This window comes from Saccopteryx bilineata, chromosome 3, assembly GCF_036850765.1.
Source record: "Saccopteryx bilineata isolate mSacBil1 chromosome 3, mSacBil1_pri_phased_curated, whole genome shotgun sequence".
In the NCBI taxonomy this organism is placed as follows: domain Eukaryota; kingdom Metazoa; phylum Chordata; class Mammalia; order Chiroptera; family Emballonuridae; genus Saccopteryx; species Saccopteryx bilineata.
The window spans coordinates 207,463,608-207,482,145 of NC_089492.1; the positions used below are offsets into that span (position 1 = coordinate 207,463,608).

The window sequence follows — 18,538 nt, forward strand, 5'->3', positions numbered from 1 at the left end:
CTTTTCCCTGGCTGCCTTGAGAATTTTTTCTTTGCCATTGGTTTGTGCCAATTTCATTTTGATGTGCCTTGGAGTAGGTTTGTTGGGGTTAAGAAAACTCGGAGTTCTGTTTGCTTCTTGAATTTGAGGCTTTAGTTCTTTCCACAGGCTTGGGAAGTTCTCATCTATTATTTGTTAGGCTTAATATTTTTAAATTAACATTTTAAAAGTCTTTATTATAACAATTTAGTTTTGTGTACGTCTTTTATTGTTCTTATATAAGTATTTAAATGTATGAACTAATAAACTACCTTTTGGTATATATTTTTTTATACTTAAAACAGTCATTAGGGCAGAGAACTGGATGTTAAATTATTTGAATCCCACTACTGCCCTGGTGACTTTAATTTCATTTTAACTGATAAGAAATGGAGCCTGACCAGGAGGTGGTACAGTGGATAGAGCGTCAAACTGGGATGCACAGGACCCAGGTTCGAAAACCCAAGGTCACTGGCTTGAGCATGGGCTCATCAGCTAGAGCATGGGATCATAGTTATGACCCCGTGGTTGCTGGCTTGAGCCCAAAGGTCGCTGGCTTGAAGCCCAAGATCACTGGTTTGAACCCAAGGTCACTGTCTTGAGCAAGGAGTCACTTGCTCTGCTGTAGCCCCCCACTCAAGGCACATATGAGAAAGCAATCAATAAACAACTAAGGAGACTAAGAAGCCGCAACAAAGAATTGATGCTTCTCATCTTTCTCCCTTCCTGTCCGTCCCTCTCTCTTTCTGTCTCTGTCACACACACACACACACACAAATTGATAAGAAATGGAAGCAGAATATAATTCTAGCATAAGTTAATGCTTATTTTACTAAACCTTGAAAATGATGAAAAACTTTCTGAGCCTAAAGTGTATATTTTCCTTAAGGCTAGCTTTAAAAAAAAAATGTAGTTCCTCTGAATTTGGGAAATGTTCTTAACACTTACCACCAAAACTAGTAGTACTAAGTTCATTAGTATAAGACAGTACTAATATTGCATAGGAATTGTTTGACTGCAACTAAGAAGCAAGCAGAAAAAAACTATTTCAAAGTATATATTAAAGCTTCAAAGCACTAACAAGATATTACTAAGTCAATATCTGGGAGAGGATAATAACCCTAGATTTTCTGGCTGCAATTGCCCTCACATATATGACCTGAAACACAGTCTTATGGAAATAACAATCTTGTTCAGTACCTATCAAGGCAGGTCTTAGTACACCATGCTTTGACCTGAGACTCTGAAGGGCTGAACCTGGGAGATAAAGGTGAAGAACCTCGGAGAGCTGAGCTGACTCATAGCCTCTTTTCCCTGGTAAATTTTGCTGATGTGAGCCTGAGCAGAGGTCTGAGAACCTGCATTATATACTAGCAGAGAGCTGCTGCTAGGGTTAAGAAACCAGCGAGCTTTTACAGGAAACTAAGGGAACCCCAAGCATACAGCCAGTTATCCTGTTGGGATACTTGCCAAATTCTGAGGCTTTACAGAATGGGAGGCTAAAAATCTCATTGGAAAGCCTTTGAAAAGCAGAGCAGACGTTTTGGCAGTCTCACAAGATACAGACTAGAGTTATGAGTCTCACAAGATACAGACTAGAGTCAGGAACCTGCCAGAGGGAGAAGCCCCAGGGAATTCTCAGACTCTCAGTTAAAACCCCTGGAGGGCGATGCTCTTGGAATGGAGATGAGCCAAAAATAGTTTGAGCTTTACTAGAGATGAACCTAGCCTCCAGTCCATGTCTGGGTCACGATGATCAGCCACCACCATCACTGTTTACTAGAGGGAAGGGAAACTCTAAATGACAGGACCGAAAACAAGAGAGAAAAATGGACAAGATCCACAGGTAACCCAGATACTGCAGTCATCCAAAAAAGATTGTAAGAGAACTATGTTCATAATTAAGTAAACAAGAAAAAGGGTAGAAAAAATAAGTAAAACAATAGATAATATCAATAGAGAATTGAAATGTATTTCAGAGAATCAGGAAGACAATATGGCAGTTCCTCAAAAAGTTAAATATAGAATTACCATATGACTCAGCAATCCCACTTCTAGGTATATAACCAAAAGAATGGAAAGCAGGGCTCAAACAGATACTTGCACAACAATGTTCATAGCAGCATTTTTCCTTCCTTCCTTCCTTCCTTCCTTCCTTCCTTCCTTCCTTCCTTCCTTCCTTCCTTCCTTCCTTCCTTTCCCTTTCTCCTTTCCTTTCCTTTCCTTTCCTTTCCTTTCCTTTCCTTTCCTTTCTTTCTTTTTTTTTTCTGAAGCTGGAAACAGGGAGAGACAGTCAGACAGACTCCCGCATGCGCCCGACCGGGATCCACCCGGCACGCCCACCAGGGGGCGACGCTCTGCCCCTCCGGGGCGTCGCTCTGTTGCGACCAGAGCCACTCTAGTGCCTGGGGCAGAGGCCAAGGAGCCATCCCCAGCGCCCGGGCCATCTTTGCTCCAATGGAGCCTCAGCTGCGGGAGGGGAAGAGAGAGACAGAGAGGAAGGAGAGGGGGAGGGGTGGAGAAGCAGATGGGCGCTTCTCCTGTGTGCCCTGGCCGGGAATCGAACCCGGGACTTCTGCACACCAGGCCGACGCTCTACCACTGAGCCAACTAGCCAGGGCCTCTTTCTTTATTTTTTTAGTGAGAGAGAGACAGGAAGGGAGAGAGATGAGAAGCATCAACTCGTAGTTGAGGCAATTCAGTTGTTCATTAATTGCTTCTCATATGCACCTTGACAGGCAGGAGGAGGGGGCTTCAGCCAAGCCAGTGACCTCTTGCTCAAGCCATGACCTTGGGCTCTAGCCAGCAACCATGGGATCCGTCAGTGATCCCACGTTCAAATTGGAGACCTGGCACTCAAGCTGGCAAGGCTGTGCTCAAGCCGGCAAACTTGGGGTTTCGAACCTAGGACCTCAATATCCCAGGTCGATGCTCTCTCCATTGCGCCACCACCAGTCAGGCCATAGCAGCATTATTTATAATAGCCAAAAGGTGGAAACTATGGTTGACCGTTGAACCACATGAATTTAAACTGCATGGATCCACTTGTATGTAGTTTTTTTTTTTTTAATTTTTAAAAATTGATTGATTTTAGAGAGGTAGAGGAAGAGAGAGGGAGAGGCATTCATTTGTTTTTCCACTTAGTTGTGTAATCATTTGTCACTTCCCGTATGTGCCGGGGATTGAACCTGCAACAACCTTGGTGTTTCAGGGGATAGTACTTTAAACAACTGAGCTAACAAGCCAGGGACACTTATATGTAGTTTCTTAAAAGCTTTAATTTATACTTAAAATTTTTTTTCTGCTTGCTTTTTAGTTCTAATCAAACAATTCCAATGCAATATTAGTACTTAGTACTACTGATCTTAGTACTACAAGTTTTGGTAAGTCTTAACAACATAATTTCCAAATGCAGATAAGCTAATTTTTTTTTAAATCCAGCCTTACAGAAAAGATTTATTTCAGGCTTAGAAAGCCTTTTCATCATTTTCAACTTTTACTAAGATAAGCATTAAATTATTCAAGAATTATATTCTCCTTCTATTATCAATTAAAGGAAAATAATGAGTTACTTCAACTATATTCACTCATAATGGAATATGTATCAATACATGCCTTACATTTTGAAGGTTATTATTATTAATGTAAGATAAAAACATGTCTATTTCATTTTGGCTTAATTTCTTAGAACAATAGTTCTAACACCACCAGATGGTGTTAACAGGTCTTCCTGGGAGGGCTGTAGTGGGGATGAAATTTTTCCTAATCAAGTATATTTGCTTTCTCTGGAGATGCAGTACACACTAGTACATATATTAAAGATCTGGAGATGTCCTCAGTAAAGTCTGTTTTTACCTTTATTTAACCCTTGGTTTTCAAATATAGCTAACCTTGGAAATCTCTTATCCATGTTCCCCCTTTTAATGTGACCCCAGGCACCTACTTTGAGAAAGGTGGCCCAGAAGAAGGGAAATAAACGTTTCAAATAGTTTTTGTTATTTATATGTTATTATAGTTGATAATACAATCTCTGCTTCTTTCTTCTTCATTGAAGGTAAGTCTTATAGGGTTTTTGAAAACTTTATTAAACTTGAACTTCATCAGTCTCTTCTGACTGAAGGTAGCAGAAAGTATGAGCTTTATTTAGAGACAAAACTAGGATCAAATTCTGGCTCCACCATCACAGGAAAATTCTTCTCTGAGTCACATTTCTTTATTTGTCAAATGCTCTTGGGGGGATAACACTTGTTCTTGTAGTATTTATCTTACCTTACTGTAATTATTTATTTTCTTCCCTCCTATAAGATGATAAGGTTGGGATGACTTGTTCCCTGCTCTATGCACACACCTGGCGTCAAAGGCCTGGGTTAAGAGGAACCACTTAATAATTACAGACTCTTTAATAAGTTATAATAATTGGAATCCCAACAGTATTTATTATCAAAAATATAATTCTCAGATGAAATGTTAATGTTATTTACATCAGAATATCATTTATAGCAAAAAATAAAAAGTTAAATTCACTTATCTTCAAACATTTAAAATATAAGTGCTATGAAACCAATAATTACTATTAGAAATCTCAGACCAACAGAGAGATCTTCCTGTGATATAGCCAAACATTAGGATAGAAATTAAATAATACATTAACTTACACGCTTTTTAAATATATTTCTAGTATTCAAGAGTGCTTCCATTTACTCAAAAGATGTGTTCTTGAAAGTTTGCCTGTATATAACACTACACTTGAAACATTAAAAAAACCTATCTGATAGAGTAAACTTAAAGTATATTTGAAAAACAAAAATCTCTCTTTGTAATGAGGATGCTCTCACACTAGTCTGTATTATATATTTAGACTTATGAATGGGAATAGTCCTACTAACTTGGTCGTATCAAAATGCTAAAAAGTTCAGCACAATTCTAAGGCCAAATTACCTTTTACTTTTTGAAAATACTACTAAATATATAAGTAGTAAATATAATAATTTATTAATATAACATATCAATCTAGGTTTTTCCATATACCCAGGAAATAAAAAATACTTACTATTATTTTCTTACAGTCCTTTCCTCTGCACAGTTCTGTATAGGCAGAGTATTGCACATATATAATCCAGCTTCCAACAAAAACCACCAACCAGGAAAAGAAAAGATATTTCATCCGCACATATGAGAAGCGAGCCTGTGAGTAAAAAGCACATAACGATCATTCATTCAGCACCAAGTCAGCATTCACTACCCTAGAACATCATTTTCTCCCCCTTCTCGGAAGAACTCAATATATATTCTAGGCTTTCATATGGCAATTCTCCTAGAACAAAGTGTACTTTCACTGAGCTCAAACAGTACTGGTCTTAGAAAAGGAAGCTCCTTGGTCCTGCCAAGGAAGAAGGGAACAAAATACCCTTTAAAATGTATAACCTTTCAAATACCACCAGCATTGAAAGCTACTTATTAAGCACAAGCACGTGTACCATCCTACCCTGGGCACCCTGTAAGATCAGGTAAACAGAGACAAAATTCCTATTTACTACAAACTCACAGAAGACTGTTTCAGATAAGAATCTTCAAGTTATTTATGAATAATTATGATAAAAATAATTGTGTTTTGGCCCGGACCAATTGGCTTAGTGGTAGAGCATCAGCCCAGTGTGTGGATGTCCCAGGTTCGATTCCCAGTCAGAGCACACAAGAAAAGCAACCATCTGCTTCTCCCCTCCCCCTCTCGCTTCTCTCTCTCTCTCTCCCCCATTCTCTCTCTTCCCCTCCTGCAGCCATGGCTTGATTGAAGTGAGTTGGTCCCTGGTACTGAGGATGGCTCTATAGCCTCTGCCTCAGGTGCTAAGAAGAGTTCAGTTGCTAAGCAATGGAGCAATGCCCAGATGTGCAGAGCATTGCCCCTAAGTGGGCTTGCTGGGTGGATCCTGGTTGGGGTGCATGCAGGAGTCTGTCTCTCTGCCTCCTTTCCTCTCATGAATAAAAAAAAATTGTGTTTAAAAAAAATAAGACCAAAGAATTGGCTAGTTGTCCAATGCCTCACAGTGAGGTACAGCCAAAATAAGAAATTAAACTCCTAGTTCCCTACTGTAGTCACTAAGGCCTTATGTTCTTTCTATTCATCCAACCAAATGCTTCACCTAATGGATATTCTGGAAAGTTGAGAATGTTACAATTATTAAAGGAGAAATGACTAGAGAAGAAAGGTTAAGATATATGAAGAATACATTGCTCCTTGCATGTGGTCTTGTAAAGCTGCACAATAGGAACCTCTTTGCATTGTTTTGTTCCCAGTGCTCTGGTATCTAATTGCAACTTGGACCAGTAGGAATCTTTTCTCCATCAATCTATCAACAAACGATGGCTGCTACCAATCTAATGCCAACTGGTGTCCCCATCTGGGGTGCAGGAAAAGGAGAAACTTTATTTAAGTGAATAGTTTGCAAACCCGGGAAACATAGCAACCAGTTGAATTTGAAAGTACTGGCTTATACAGAGAATATGTTTGTCCTAGTCCTGGGTTAGTCCATTTTTATGCAAATGAGAATTGCAAATTTACAGCTTGATTGGTTCAAAAGAGCACTGTTGTGACTGCTTAGAGTTCAGATCCTGACTGGTTGTTATGGAGCTGCTCTGATTGGTCAATAAAGATGCAAATGAGGGTACCAATTGGATGGGGCTGTCTCAGCCCATTGGTCAAAAAAACGATTCCGGAACTCCTTTATAAGATATAGCTTAGGCAGCAGAAAGTCAGTGCAAGAGTCTTGCAGCTCAGTCTGAGGCTTTCTGTAATATGCAGTGTGCGTGAGAGGCCTCTCTCTCTAAACAATGGCTGCTAGACTCCAATGATAAATTTAGGCGCTGTTAACCACAAGGAGAGCTTTTTGGCAGGTATATTTCTTCTTGGGAGTCAACAAACCACATATCAAACAGTTTAATATTCAAAAGTGTCACTTAGTCTAGATAGTCTGATGTTTATCTTTTGAGTCTAGAGCTCCAACGGTCTGGTTTTATAAACAGTAGAATTTAGGACTATGGAGAGAACTAAGCATAAGAAATTAAAGATATGTAAACAAACGAGAAGCTATTTTTGCTTTTAATCAGCAATAGTCCTGCCTCAGATAAACCCATTGGCCACGATACTACCACTGCACAAAGCTACAAGCTAGTTTTGCTTTTACAATCACAAGCCAGTTTCTCACACTGGGCAACAGTAGGATACTGTGAGTACTGTGAGCATACAGTGAAAGCAGAAAGAGATGAAAGAGACATAAAAGTGCACCTGCACAAGACAATGAGTACAAAAGGAAAAGAGACTCAGGAAGTACTGAATTCTGTTGGCCCTATTTATGGTTTAGATATCGGTCTTTGTGAGGTTAGCAGATGGTGAATCCCATTACCAAAAAGCATAAGTACAACAAATTCACAGTTAAATAATAGGTCTATGAGCTTTATTATTTTATTAAGCTTTTAAATTTTATTAAAATATTACAAATATCTTTAATGTAAGGTATTTTTGTGTAGTCTAAATGCATCCAATAAAAAGAAAGTTCAGACAATTCCAAATTACGTCACATAAATAACAATGGGGTATATACCAAGGGGTTTGTTTGGAAGACATTTAAGATTACCTAATAAGAGGTATGGCCATCAGATAGAAATAGCTGTGTAATAGTAGTATTATGAGGCTTAAATAGGATTAAATGGCATGCTACCTATAAAACATAAGTACTTTCCTAGGCACATAGAAAAATATTCAAATATTAAAATGTTAGCTAAATCAATATGCAAAGCACTAAGCAAAAAGCCAATAATGTTATTATAATTTAGGCACCACCTTCTTTTCTGAACCTGCCAAGAAGAAAACTGAATCTGAATCTGATCAAGCCTTTTGCTCCAACTACCAGTTTACAGGAAATCCAGGAGACAGAGGAACGTAAGCGACACTGTTAGGATACAATCAGCAAACTCCAGGCTGTGGGAAACGCTGCAGCATACAACCCAGATTCTTCAAGAAATAAATTACAAGGGGAAACTAAAGACAGGTTGGGAAAAACTAAAAATTAAAAAACATTAAATAAATACATAAAATAGTCACAATATGTGGATCGTTTCTGAATCCTGATTTGAATGGAAATATGTGAGAGCAAATGATATTTATGAGATAATGAAAATTTGAAGATGTACAAGATGGCTGATGATATTTAAAAATTATTTTAATATTTTAGGCATGATAAGGGTCTGGGATAATGTTTAAAGAGCCCTAACCTTTTACAGATGTATTTTGAAATATTTATCAAAGAATTGATATATCTGGAGTGGAGTATGGTTGAAACAAGACTGGCCATGAGTTGATAATTGTTCAAGCTGGGTGATGGGGACATGCCTTCTTTTGTATGCTTTTCTCTGCTGATTTAAAAAATCTTTATACTGTATAATAAGACAGACTGCCACACCATGACACCCCCTCCCACACATTTTTTTTTAGCAACTATAGTCTACTATGTGCCAGTTACTGCCTTAGGCACTTTGGGCACATTTGAGTGAGTAACAAACGCATAATACATCTATCTTACAAGCACCCTTAAAATAGTTTAAAGTGTAAGCTGAGGGACCATGGCATGGTATAATTTTACTTTCAGAAGTCCAATGTTATATTAAGTTAATAAGTTAATATTTAAATGATTTTTTTGAGATGGAGGTTTTTTGGGGGTGTTTTTGTGACAGAGACAGAGAGAGGACAGATAGGGACAGACAGAAAGGGAGAGAGATGAGAAGCATCCATTCTTCGTTGCGGCTCCTTCCTTGTTCATTGATTGCTTTCTCATATATGCCTTGATTGGGGGGGGAGCTTCAGCAGAGGGAGTGACCCCTTGCTCAAGCCAGCAACCTTAAGCCCAAGCTAGCGACCATAGGCTCAAGCCAGAGACCTTGGGCTTCAAGTCAGCGACCTTTGGGCTCAAGCCAGCAGTCATGGGGTCATGTCTATGATCCCACGCTCAAGCCACCTACCCTGCACTCACTCAAGCTGGATAAGCCCACACTCAAGCAGCAGCCTCGGAGTTTCGAACCTGGGTCCTCTGTGAAACCCCAGTTCCTCTGTGTCCCAGTCCAACACTCTATCCACTGTGCCACGACCTGGTCAGGCAGGTGTTGAGACAGAATTTTAAAACAAGATTAATTTCAATTCATTTAGTGAAAGAATCAAGCAAGACCTGATACTTTTCTTTTTCCCTCTCTCTGCCTTGCTCCACAGAAGGAATAAGTCCCTGAATAAAGGAAAACAACACAGACCCTACTAGTGAGTAGGTTCCAGCCCAGTGTTCAAGATTTCCTTCTTCTGAACACCCACCTCAAAAAGTCTAGTGATGTTAACTGCCCTTTAGATTCTCCAACAATAATTTTTACTTAGGTTTTTGTATAAATGTTCAATAAAACTACCATAAAATGCTTTGTAATACATAGTGAGCTTAATAGATGTTGGAAGCTAAGAGTTTTGTATATCTCTCTCTCCTGCATATCAAATTTAATAAATTGAAATCATTCTGCTTTTCTATATAACTCAAATAACTACATTGTTAAATTATCTGTGGCATATGTTTAAACTGAAAAACATTCTGTGAACTGGCTTGCCTGCTGAGTGCTCATCATGATACAGAATGCCAAAAATTTTGCAGAGGAAATTAATGACATTCCCAGCAGGGCACTGGGCATCACCTGTTGTAGACATAATAACAAAAGGAGTGAAGCACATTTCTACTCCAGCATGCCATGGAAAATTACTGTGATTTTGGTATAACACAAAATAGTACAAGGACCTTCATATGTCCTCTAATATCTACAGATCCTGCTACTTCATATTTAAAATCATGATTGAAGAAACACAGCTATAAATGACATATATAGCTATTAACTAGTTTTATTGCCCTGTGTGGCACTCACTTACCGTAAATGTCTCTGGTGGTCTGTTCTATACCAACTACCTAGCCAATCTGGTTTTTGATTAAAAATTTAGTTATTGTTTCTGACTTTTTTATTTATGTTGAACTATTGAACTACCCAAAATACTGCCAAATAGTATTTCTAGTTTTCTGATTTTTTGCCTAGCTACTAATGGTGCACTGCTTTATTCCAAATTATGATCCTGAAAAGCATGATAACAATTTTAGTAAATATACTATGTCAGTGATTTTCAACTGGAGTCAATTTTGGTCTCTTAGGGAACTCCTGGTAATATCTAGAGATAATGTTTGTTTCATAACTGGGGAGTGCAACTGGAATCTTGTAGGTACAGTACTGAGATTCTGCTAAACATCCTACAATGCACAGAAAAGCACCCCCCCCCCCCGCAACAACAACAACAACAAGGAATTATCTGGCCCAAATGTCAATAGTGCTAAGGTTAAAAAACCTCGTATATGGTTACATGGTAAAATGAAAACAAAAATTATGGGTTTGAAAGAATCAAATTTATATAACACTACCATTTCATTTTAAATTAATTTCTTTTCTTTTCTTTTTTTTTTTTTTTGTATTTTTCTGAAGCTGGAAACGGGGAGAGACAGTCAGACAGTCTCCCGCATGCGCCCGACCGGGATCCACCTGGCACGCCCACCAGGGGGCGATGCTCTGCCCCTACGGGGCGTTGCTCTGCCGCAACCAGAGCCACTCTAGTGCCTGGGGCAGAGGCCAAGGAGCCATCCCCAGCGCCCGGGCCATCTTTGCTCCAATGGAGCCTTGGCTGCGGGAGGGGAAGAGAGAGACAGAGAGGGAGGAGGGGGGGTGGAGAAGCAAATGGGCCCTTCTCCTATGTGCCCTGGCCGGGAATCGAACCCAGGTCCCCCGCACGCCAGGCTGACGCTCTACTGCTGAGCCAACCAGCCAGGGCCCATTTCATTTTAAATTAGCCTTTAAAGCATAAACTATTGCTAATTATAAAAATATAATATCTGTCTGGAAGTTAACAATTAGAGTACATGACTAGCAATATCTCCTTATAAAGAAAGAAAAATCACTGGGGACAGAAAAGATATAACTATAAAACTAACTTTCTTACCAATTTTACTAAGAAATAGTAATACTTCATTTTTTATATCATTTGATCACATTGTGATAACTTTTTTATTTCCAAACTAATCTGAAAACCTTTAATTTTGTTAAATAATTTTACATTGTCTCAAAAATAGGCATAAAGAAACAACACATCAAAATTTAGCCATTTAAGACTATTATCTATTTCATATTTAATATCTTTCATAAATATATAAAGTACAAAGTCCATTTATTTTACCCATAAATACTCCCTACATGGATGTTATTAATTTTGAGTAGGGAATTAAAATATGCATCATATCTTTACTTAAACCCACAAGTAGTTTACTTAACATACTATTTAGTGGACTTAAACCAGGGGTCAGGAAACTTTTTGGCTGAGAGAGCCATGAACACCACATATTTTAAAATGTAATTCTGTGAGAGCCATACAATGACCTGTGTATGTTACGCATTATCCAATAAAAATTTGGTGTTGTCCCAGAGGACAGCTGTGATTGGCTCCAGCCGCCCGCAACCACGAACATGAGTGGTAGGAAATGAATGGATTGTAATACATGAGAATGTTTTATATTTTTAACGTTATTATTTTTTTTACTAAAGATTTGTCTGCAAGCCAGATGCAGCCATCAAAAGAGCCACATCTGGCTCACGAGCCATAGGTTCCCGACTCGACTTAAACACTCAGGAGACACAACAGATAAGATTATTGCTTGCTAAACTCAAATATACTCATTTTGTCATTCATCATTTCATAGAGAAAGCTGAGAGACATATTTGCCCATTTTAATTTTTTTTAAATTTTATTTATTTATTTATTTAGTGAGAGGAGGGAAGGCAGAGACAGACTCCTGCACACCGCCCCAACCAGGATCCACCCAGCAAGCCCACTAGGGGGCAATGCTCCATCCATCTGGGGCCCTTGCTTCACTGCAACCAAAGCCATTTTTTAGCACCTGAGGTGAAGGCCATGGAGCCATCCTCAGTGCCCGGGGCCAACTTGCTCCAATTGAGCCATGGCTGCAGGAAGGGAGGAGAGAGAGAGAGAGAGAGAGAGAGAGAGAGAGAGAGAGAGAGAAAGAGAGAGAGAGAGAGAGAGAGAGAGAGAGAGGAGCCAGAGGGGAAGGGGTGGAGAAACAGATGGGTGCTTCTCCTGTGTGCCCTGACTGGTAATTGAACCTGGGACATCCACATGTCAGGCTGATGCTCTACCACTGAGCCAGCCAGCCAGGGCTCGTCCATTTTATTCAAATTTTTTCATCACCAGTTACTCTGAAATGATCTCCAAATTTTTTTTCTTATTGTTATATTGACAACATTGTAGCTAGCTGACTTACACAGCATATTTAGAAGTAATCTGCCTGTAAAAACTAGAGTAAAAATGAATATTTAGAAAATAGTTTTAAAATTGATTTTAGAAAGAGAGGAAGAGAGCAAGAGAGAGAGAAAGAGGCCCTGGCTGGTTGGCTCAGCGGTAGAGCATCGGCCTGGCATGCGGGGGACCTGGGTTCAATTCCCGGCCAGGGCACATAGGAGAAGCGCCCATTTGCTTCTCCACCCCCCCTTCCTCTCTGTCTCTCTCTTCCCCTCCCGCAGCCGAGGCTCCATTGGAGCAAAGATGGCCCGGGCCCTGGGGATGGCTCCTTGGCCTCTGCCCTAGGCGCTAGAGTGGCTCTGGTCGCTGCAGAGCGACGCCCCGGAGGGGCAGAGCATCGCCCCCTGGTGGGCGGACCGTTGCTCCTGGTGGGCATGCCGGGTGGATCCCGGTCGGGCGTATGCGGGAGTCTGTCTGACTGTCTCTCCCCGTTTCCCGCTTCAGAAAAATACAAAAATAAAAAAAAAATAAAAAAAAAGAGAGAGAGAAAGAGAGAGAGAAACATCAATTTGTTATTCTACTTATTTATGCATTCACTGGTTGATTCTTCTAATCCTTCTATGTGCCCTGACTGGGGATAGAACCTGCAACCTGGTGTATCAGGATGACACTCTAACCAACTGAGCTATGCAGTCAGGGCTAGCAATAATTTTGAAAATTAGCTGTAAAAAACCCCCAGATATATGAAGAAACCACTTAATAGAGTAAATATTTACTGTACATCAAAACACTTGCAGATATACTTTATTTGGAATGGATTCTATCTTCATTAAAGAGTGCCTCACAGCTAGTTGGAAGGCTATTGGAAAACCATTAGGAAGAATTTCTAAGTGTACCAAATTTAAACTATCTTGATAATTTTCACAAACATCAAAAGATACCTATGATAATCAAAGAAACATAGAAAAAAATATTATGTTCCAAATAAGGAAAACCTCATTTTTATAAGTTAAAAATAATGACAATAAAGAGTATAAAAATGTACACTGTACTCCCCAGTTTGTCTTGCACATAAAAATGCTTTTTTATCACGAAACATTAGAGAGGAATTCCTTGTCAAAGGGCATTAATGGTCTACTGGTCAGAGTTTTAGCATTTTTCATCTCTCTAACAGGTGTATTTTCCTAGTTGTCCTGATCTAAATTTTAAAGGTTTTATTTGCATGAGCATATTGTTTTGATTTTACTGAAACTCTAGAATTAAAATTCCAACAAGAAGCAGATAATTTTCACATTTTCTCTGAATTCTAGTTCACATTTCTCTTGCTTAAATATTGACAGCATCAAGAATGCAAGAACAGCTGGGGAATTGGTTGTATGAGGTGATCCTTAAGCTTGTGGCTAGTTACAACAGTCATTACTATTTCAATGTGTAGTGTCAAAGTATGCAAAATGCTTAAGATATATACATATATATAGTAAGTGGAAAAAAACAGCTTTCAAAACAACATACATGGTATGTTCCCAATTTTGCTTAAAAAAAAAGTTACCAACTGTAGAAACTGCAAAGAAATAAACTAAAATATCAGAGGTGCTTATCTTAAAATGTCAAGAATGGTGGGATTATGGATGATTTCTATTTCTCTTATCCATCACACAGATTGTCTATAGTGAATATGTTCTACTTTTTAATCAGAAACCATGAAGTTTGTATATAGGTGCTCAGCATATCTATTTTAAAGTATATCAAGTCTCCTGGTTGCTTTCTAAAAGCTTTTTTACTGTAAAATATATCATTCATATAGAGTTATTTAAAATATATGTTAAATTATAATTAGAAATCAAATAACCATGTAACTACCCTTTGGGTTAAGAAATAAAATTTTTCTAGTGCCTTCACTGACCCCATGTTCCCCTCTCCAATAAAGGGTTAATTTTAAGTTAAGTGCTCCAAACTTCTAAGACAAACATAGTAGTTTAATCACTGAACAGGTTCATCTGAAATGTTTGATGGTCATTGCTCTTGAACTTTACAGAACAGAAACATATACCATGTATTATTCTATTGACTAGCATCTTTCAGCATTATATTGTGAGATCTATCCACATTGCTGCATATAGCCATAGTTTGTTCATTTTCTTGGCTATGGAATATTCCACTGTCTGATTTTTTTATTAAGCAATTTACTTCATTTTATACACAATCAATATATAAATTTCAAAATGTATATGTTTCCTTTTCAAGTTATAATAAAAAAGAACCCCACAATGTGGAGCCACAATCTATGCCTGACTTCATGAGAGATACTCTGGGTCTCATATATTTCATCCATTGTTCCTGGAAATCATGGACTTAGTTTGGGAGAGACAATAAGAACATATAGTTCAACCATATGCTGATGTGATATGAGGCGTAGAATGATTAAACAGTTTTGGCCCTAAGTCAGTTATGCCAGGAAGAAATCTCAAGATATTACACGGGAAATGTCATAGAATTCCTTGGGGGTATGTGTGCAACTTTAGTTATTAGCCAATGAGGAAATGACTTGTCCCACCAAAAGCTGGAGTCTATAACCCTTGCTTTGCTGCTACTTTAGAGAACACAGTCCAGACACATGTTTAAGAGAGCTGCAAGGCCTAGAAAACAGATCAGAGATGACCTACGATTAAAAGCGAAGGTAGCCCTGGCCGGTTGGCTCAGCGGTAGAGCGTCGGCCTAGCGTGCGGAGGACCCGGGTTCGATTCCCGGCCAGGGCACATAGGAGAAGCGCCCATTTGCTTCTCCACCCCTCCGCCGCGCTTTCCTCTCTGTCTCTCTCTTCCCCTCCCGCTGCCAAGGCTCCATTGGAGCAAAGATGGCCCGGGCGCTGGGCATGGCTCTGTGGCCTCTGCCTCAGGCGCTAGAGTGGCTCTGGTCGCAATATGGCGACGCCCAGGATGGGCAGAGCATCGCCCCCTGGGGGGCAGAGCACCGCCCCTGGTGGGCGTGCCGGGTGGATCCCGGTCGGGCGCATGTGGGAGTCTGACTGTCTCTCCCTGTTTCCAGCTTCAGAAAAATGCAAAAAAAAAAAAAAAAAAAAAGCTAATTGAGATGTGGTTATGGATATGTTTCTAAGATTCACATCATCTTATTATTTTAGTTAAGATTCTGGCACCCAGAATTCTGGCAAGTCAGGTGTCCATTTTCTCTGTTTAGTTAGCCAAAGGCACCATACTGGATCTAAAACTTACTAAAACAAACAAAAGACACATTCAAATCTTACACGGAATACTAGTTGGCAATTAAATTCACTAGCAATTCACTTACTAAAAATAAAGATTAGCTATGTTTTTTTTATTTTATCTATTAATTTTTGAGAGAGGAGACAAAGGAAGAGAAAGGGGGTGGGGGGAGCAAGAAGCATCAACTCATAGTAGTTGCTTCTCATATGTGCCTTGACTGGGCAAGCCCAGGGTTTCGAATCAACAACCTTAGCATTCCAGGTTGATGCTTTATCCATTGCACCACCATGGGCCAGGCAAAGTTTAGCTATGTTTTTACCTAAACTTAGATTAAAAAAGCATGATTCCTTTAAACTTCAGATTCTAAAGTATACTTTAAGCAAAATATATTTGGAATAGTTACTTAAAAGGTTGTACATATTAATATAACATAATTTTCAACACAATTTTAAATCTTGGGAGTATCCAAAGTCTGATTATAATTTAGATTAAACTTGATCATTGTAAAAGGACTTTAAAATAGAAATGAATTTTAGTTAATACTTTGTGAAGTGAATGAAGGAGGCTGTTGAGCTCTAAAGCTTCCTTTTCCTGTATTCATTCTTGTGACTTTCAGACACAGTAGCATTTAAATACTGAAACCTAACCTCCTCCCGATACATGAGAAAAGCAGATGTGTATGTTCAAATACCAGGTTGGCTAGAGAAGGGGTGGGGGAGGTTGGTCACCTCTATGTAACAACATTCTGCCTTTGTGTCACTGAAAGGACTGTGGCTGTTCAGGAAATGTGATCCAAAAGGAGCTACTGTTCCTGACCTACAGTCAGGGTGGGGAGTCTACTCCATTGGCTGGTGCTTGCCATAGATTTCTAAGAACCCTAGAGCAGAACAACTTTTTGCATACAACAGGTTGGGAGAGTCCATATAATCAGCTGTCTCTGAAGGTAAATTCTTAATTTGTTAAGCAATTAAAATGTAATTGGCATGTAAAATGGTAACTATATCAGGGTTAAAATAGTCCTCAGTGAACCCAGATTCTATTTTTTTTCTCATCAAAGTATTTTAATACCAAAAAAACCAGTACACACTCAGTGTAGAAAAAAACTGACGATAGAGAATTATGTAATTTTATAAGATAAATAAGTCCTGGGAATATAATGTACAGCATAGGCAACAATACTGTCTTGTATATTTGAAAGTTGCTAAGAGAGTAGATCTCAAATGTTCTCATCACAAGAAAAAAATTTGTAATTGTATGGTGATGGATGTTAACTAAACTTACTGTGGTGATCATTTCACAATATAAGCATACAAGATGGGGCAAAAGTAGGTCTACAGTTGTTTGTATGGAAAAACAATAATTATAAACAATAATGCAAAAATGAACTATTTCTCATACTCAACTGTAAACCTAATTTTGCCCCATCCTGTATATCAAATCATGTCATACAACTAAAACTAATAAAATGTTATATATCAATTATATCTCAATTAAAAACAGAATTATATAATAAAATAAATGATGCAGTATGGTTTCTTTCCTAGTTATTTTCCATGTATGTAAATATATAAAATACATTATCTTTTTTTTTTTTTTTAATAAATTTTTATTAATGGTAATGGGATGACATTAATAAATCAGGGTACATATAATCAAAGAAAACATGTCTAGGTTATTTTGTCATCAAATTATGTTGCAAACCCCTCGCCCAAAGTCAGATTGTCCTCCGTCACCCTCTATCTAGTTCTCTGTGCCCCTCCCCCTCCCCCTAACTCTCTCCCTCCCTCCCTCCCATGTCCTCCCTCCCCCCCCCACCCTTGGTAACCACCACACTCTTGTCCATGTCTCTTAGTCTCATTTTTATGTTCCACCAATGTATGGAATCATGTAGTTCTTGTTTTTTTCTGATTTGCTTATTTCACTCCTTATAATGTTATCAAGATCCCACCATTTTGCTGTAAATGATCTGATGTCATCATTTCTTATGGCTGAGTAGTATTCCATAGTGTATATGTGCCACATCTTCTTTATCCAGTCTTCTATTGAAGGGCTTTTTGGTTGTTTCCATGTCTTGGCCACTGTGAACAGTGCTGCAATGAACATGGGGCTACATGTGTCTTCACGTATCAATGTTTCTGAGGTTTTGGGGTATATACCCAGTAGAGGGATTGCTGGGTCATAAGGTAGTTCTATTTGCAGTTTTTTGAGGAACCACCATACTTTCCTCCATAATGGTTGTACTACTTTACAGTCCCACCAACAGTGAATGAGGGTTCCTTTTTCTCCACAGCCTCTCCAACATTTGCTATTACCCGTCTTGTTGATAATAGCTAATCTAACAGGAGTGAGGTGGTATCTCATTGTAGTTTTGATTTGCATTTCTCTAATAACTAATGAAGCTGAGCATCTTTTCATATATCTGTTGGCCATTTGTATCTCTTCCTGGGAGAAGTGTCTGTTCATGTCCTCTTCCCATTTTTTTATTGGATTGTTTGTTTGTTTGTTGTTGAGTTTTATGAGTTCTTTGTAAATTTTGGATATTAGGCCCTTATCTGAGCTGTCGTTTGAAAATATCAGTTCCCATATAGTTGGCTGTCTGTTTATTTTGATATCAGTTTCTCTTGCTGAGCAAAAACTTTTAATTCTGATGTAGTCCCATTCATTTATCTTTGCCTTCACTTCTCTTGCCATTGGAGTCAAGTTCATAAAATGTTCTTTAAAACCCAGGTCCATGATTTTAGTACCTATGTCTTCTTCTATGTACTTAATTGTTTCAGGTCTTATATTTAGGTCTTTGATCCATTTTGAATTAATTTTAGTACACGGGGACAGGCTGTAGTCGAGTTTCATTCTTTTGCATGTGGCTTTCCAGTTTTCCCAACACCATTTGTTGAAGAGGCTTTCTTTTCTCCATTGTGTGTTGTTGGCCCCT

The 18,538-nt window shown here is 38.7% G+C and overlaps 1 protein-coding gene and 1 non-coding gene across 3 annotated transcripts in view; both read right to left on the reverse strand.

Annotated features, from left to right (window-relative positions):
• DIPK1A (divergent protein kinase domain 1A) overlaps positions 1-18,538 on the reverse strand; it is a 131,927-nt gene that overhangs the window by 32,874 nt on the left and 80,515 nt on the right. For both annotated transcript variants that reach the window (XM_066268684.1, XM_066268683.1), the window contains exon 2: positions 5,069-5,203. In XM_066268684.1, coding sequence (XP_066124781.1) covers positions 5,069-5,203 — 135 coding nt within the window. The remainder of the gene's footprint in view (positions 1-5,068; positions 5,204-18,538) is intronic.
• LOC136332619 (U4 spliceosomal RNA) lies at positions 7,045-7,178 on the reverse strand. The gene has a single exon (XR_010730787.1). It is a non-coding gene; the product is annotated as a U4 spliceosomal RNA (small nuclear RNA).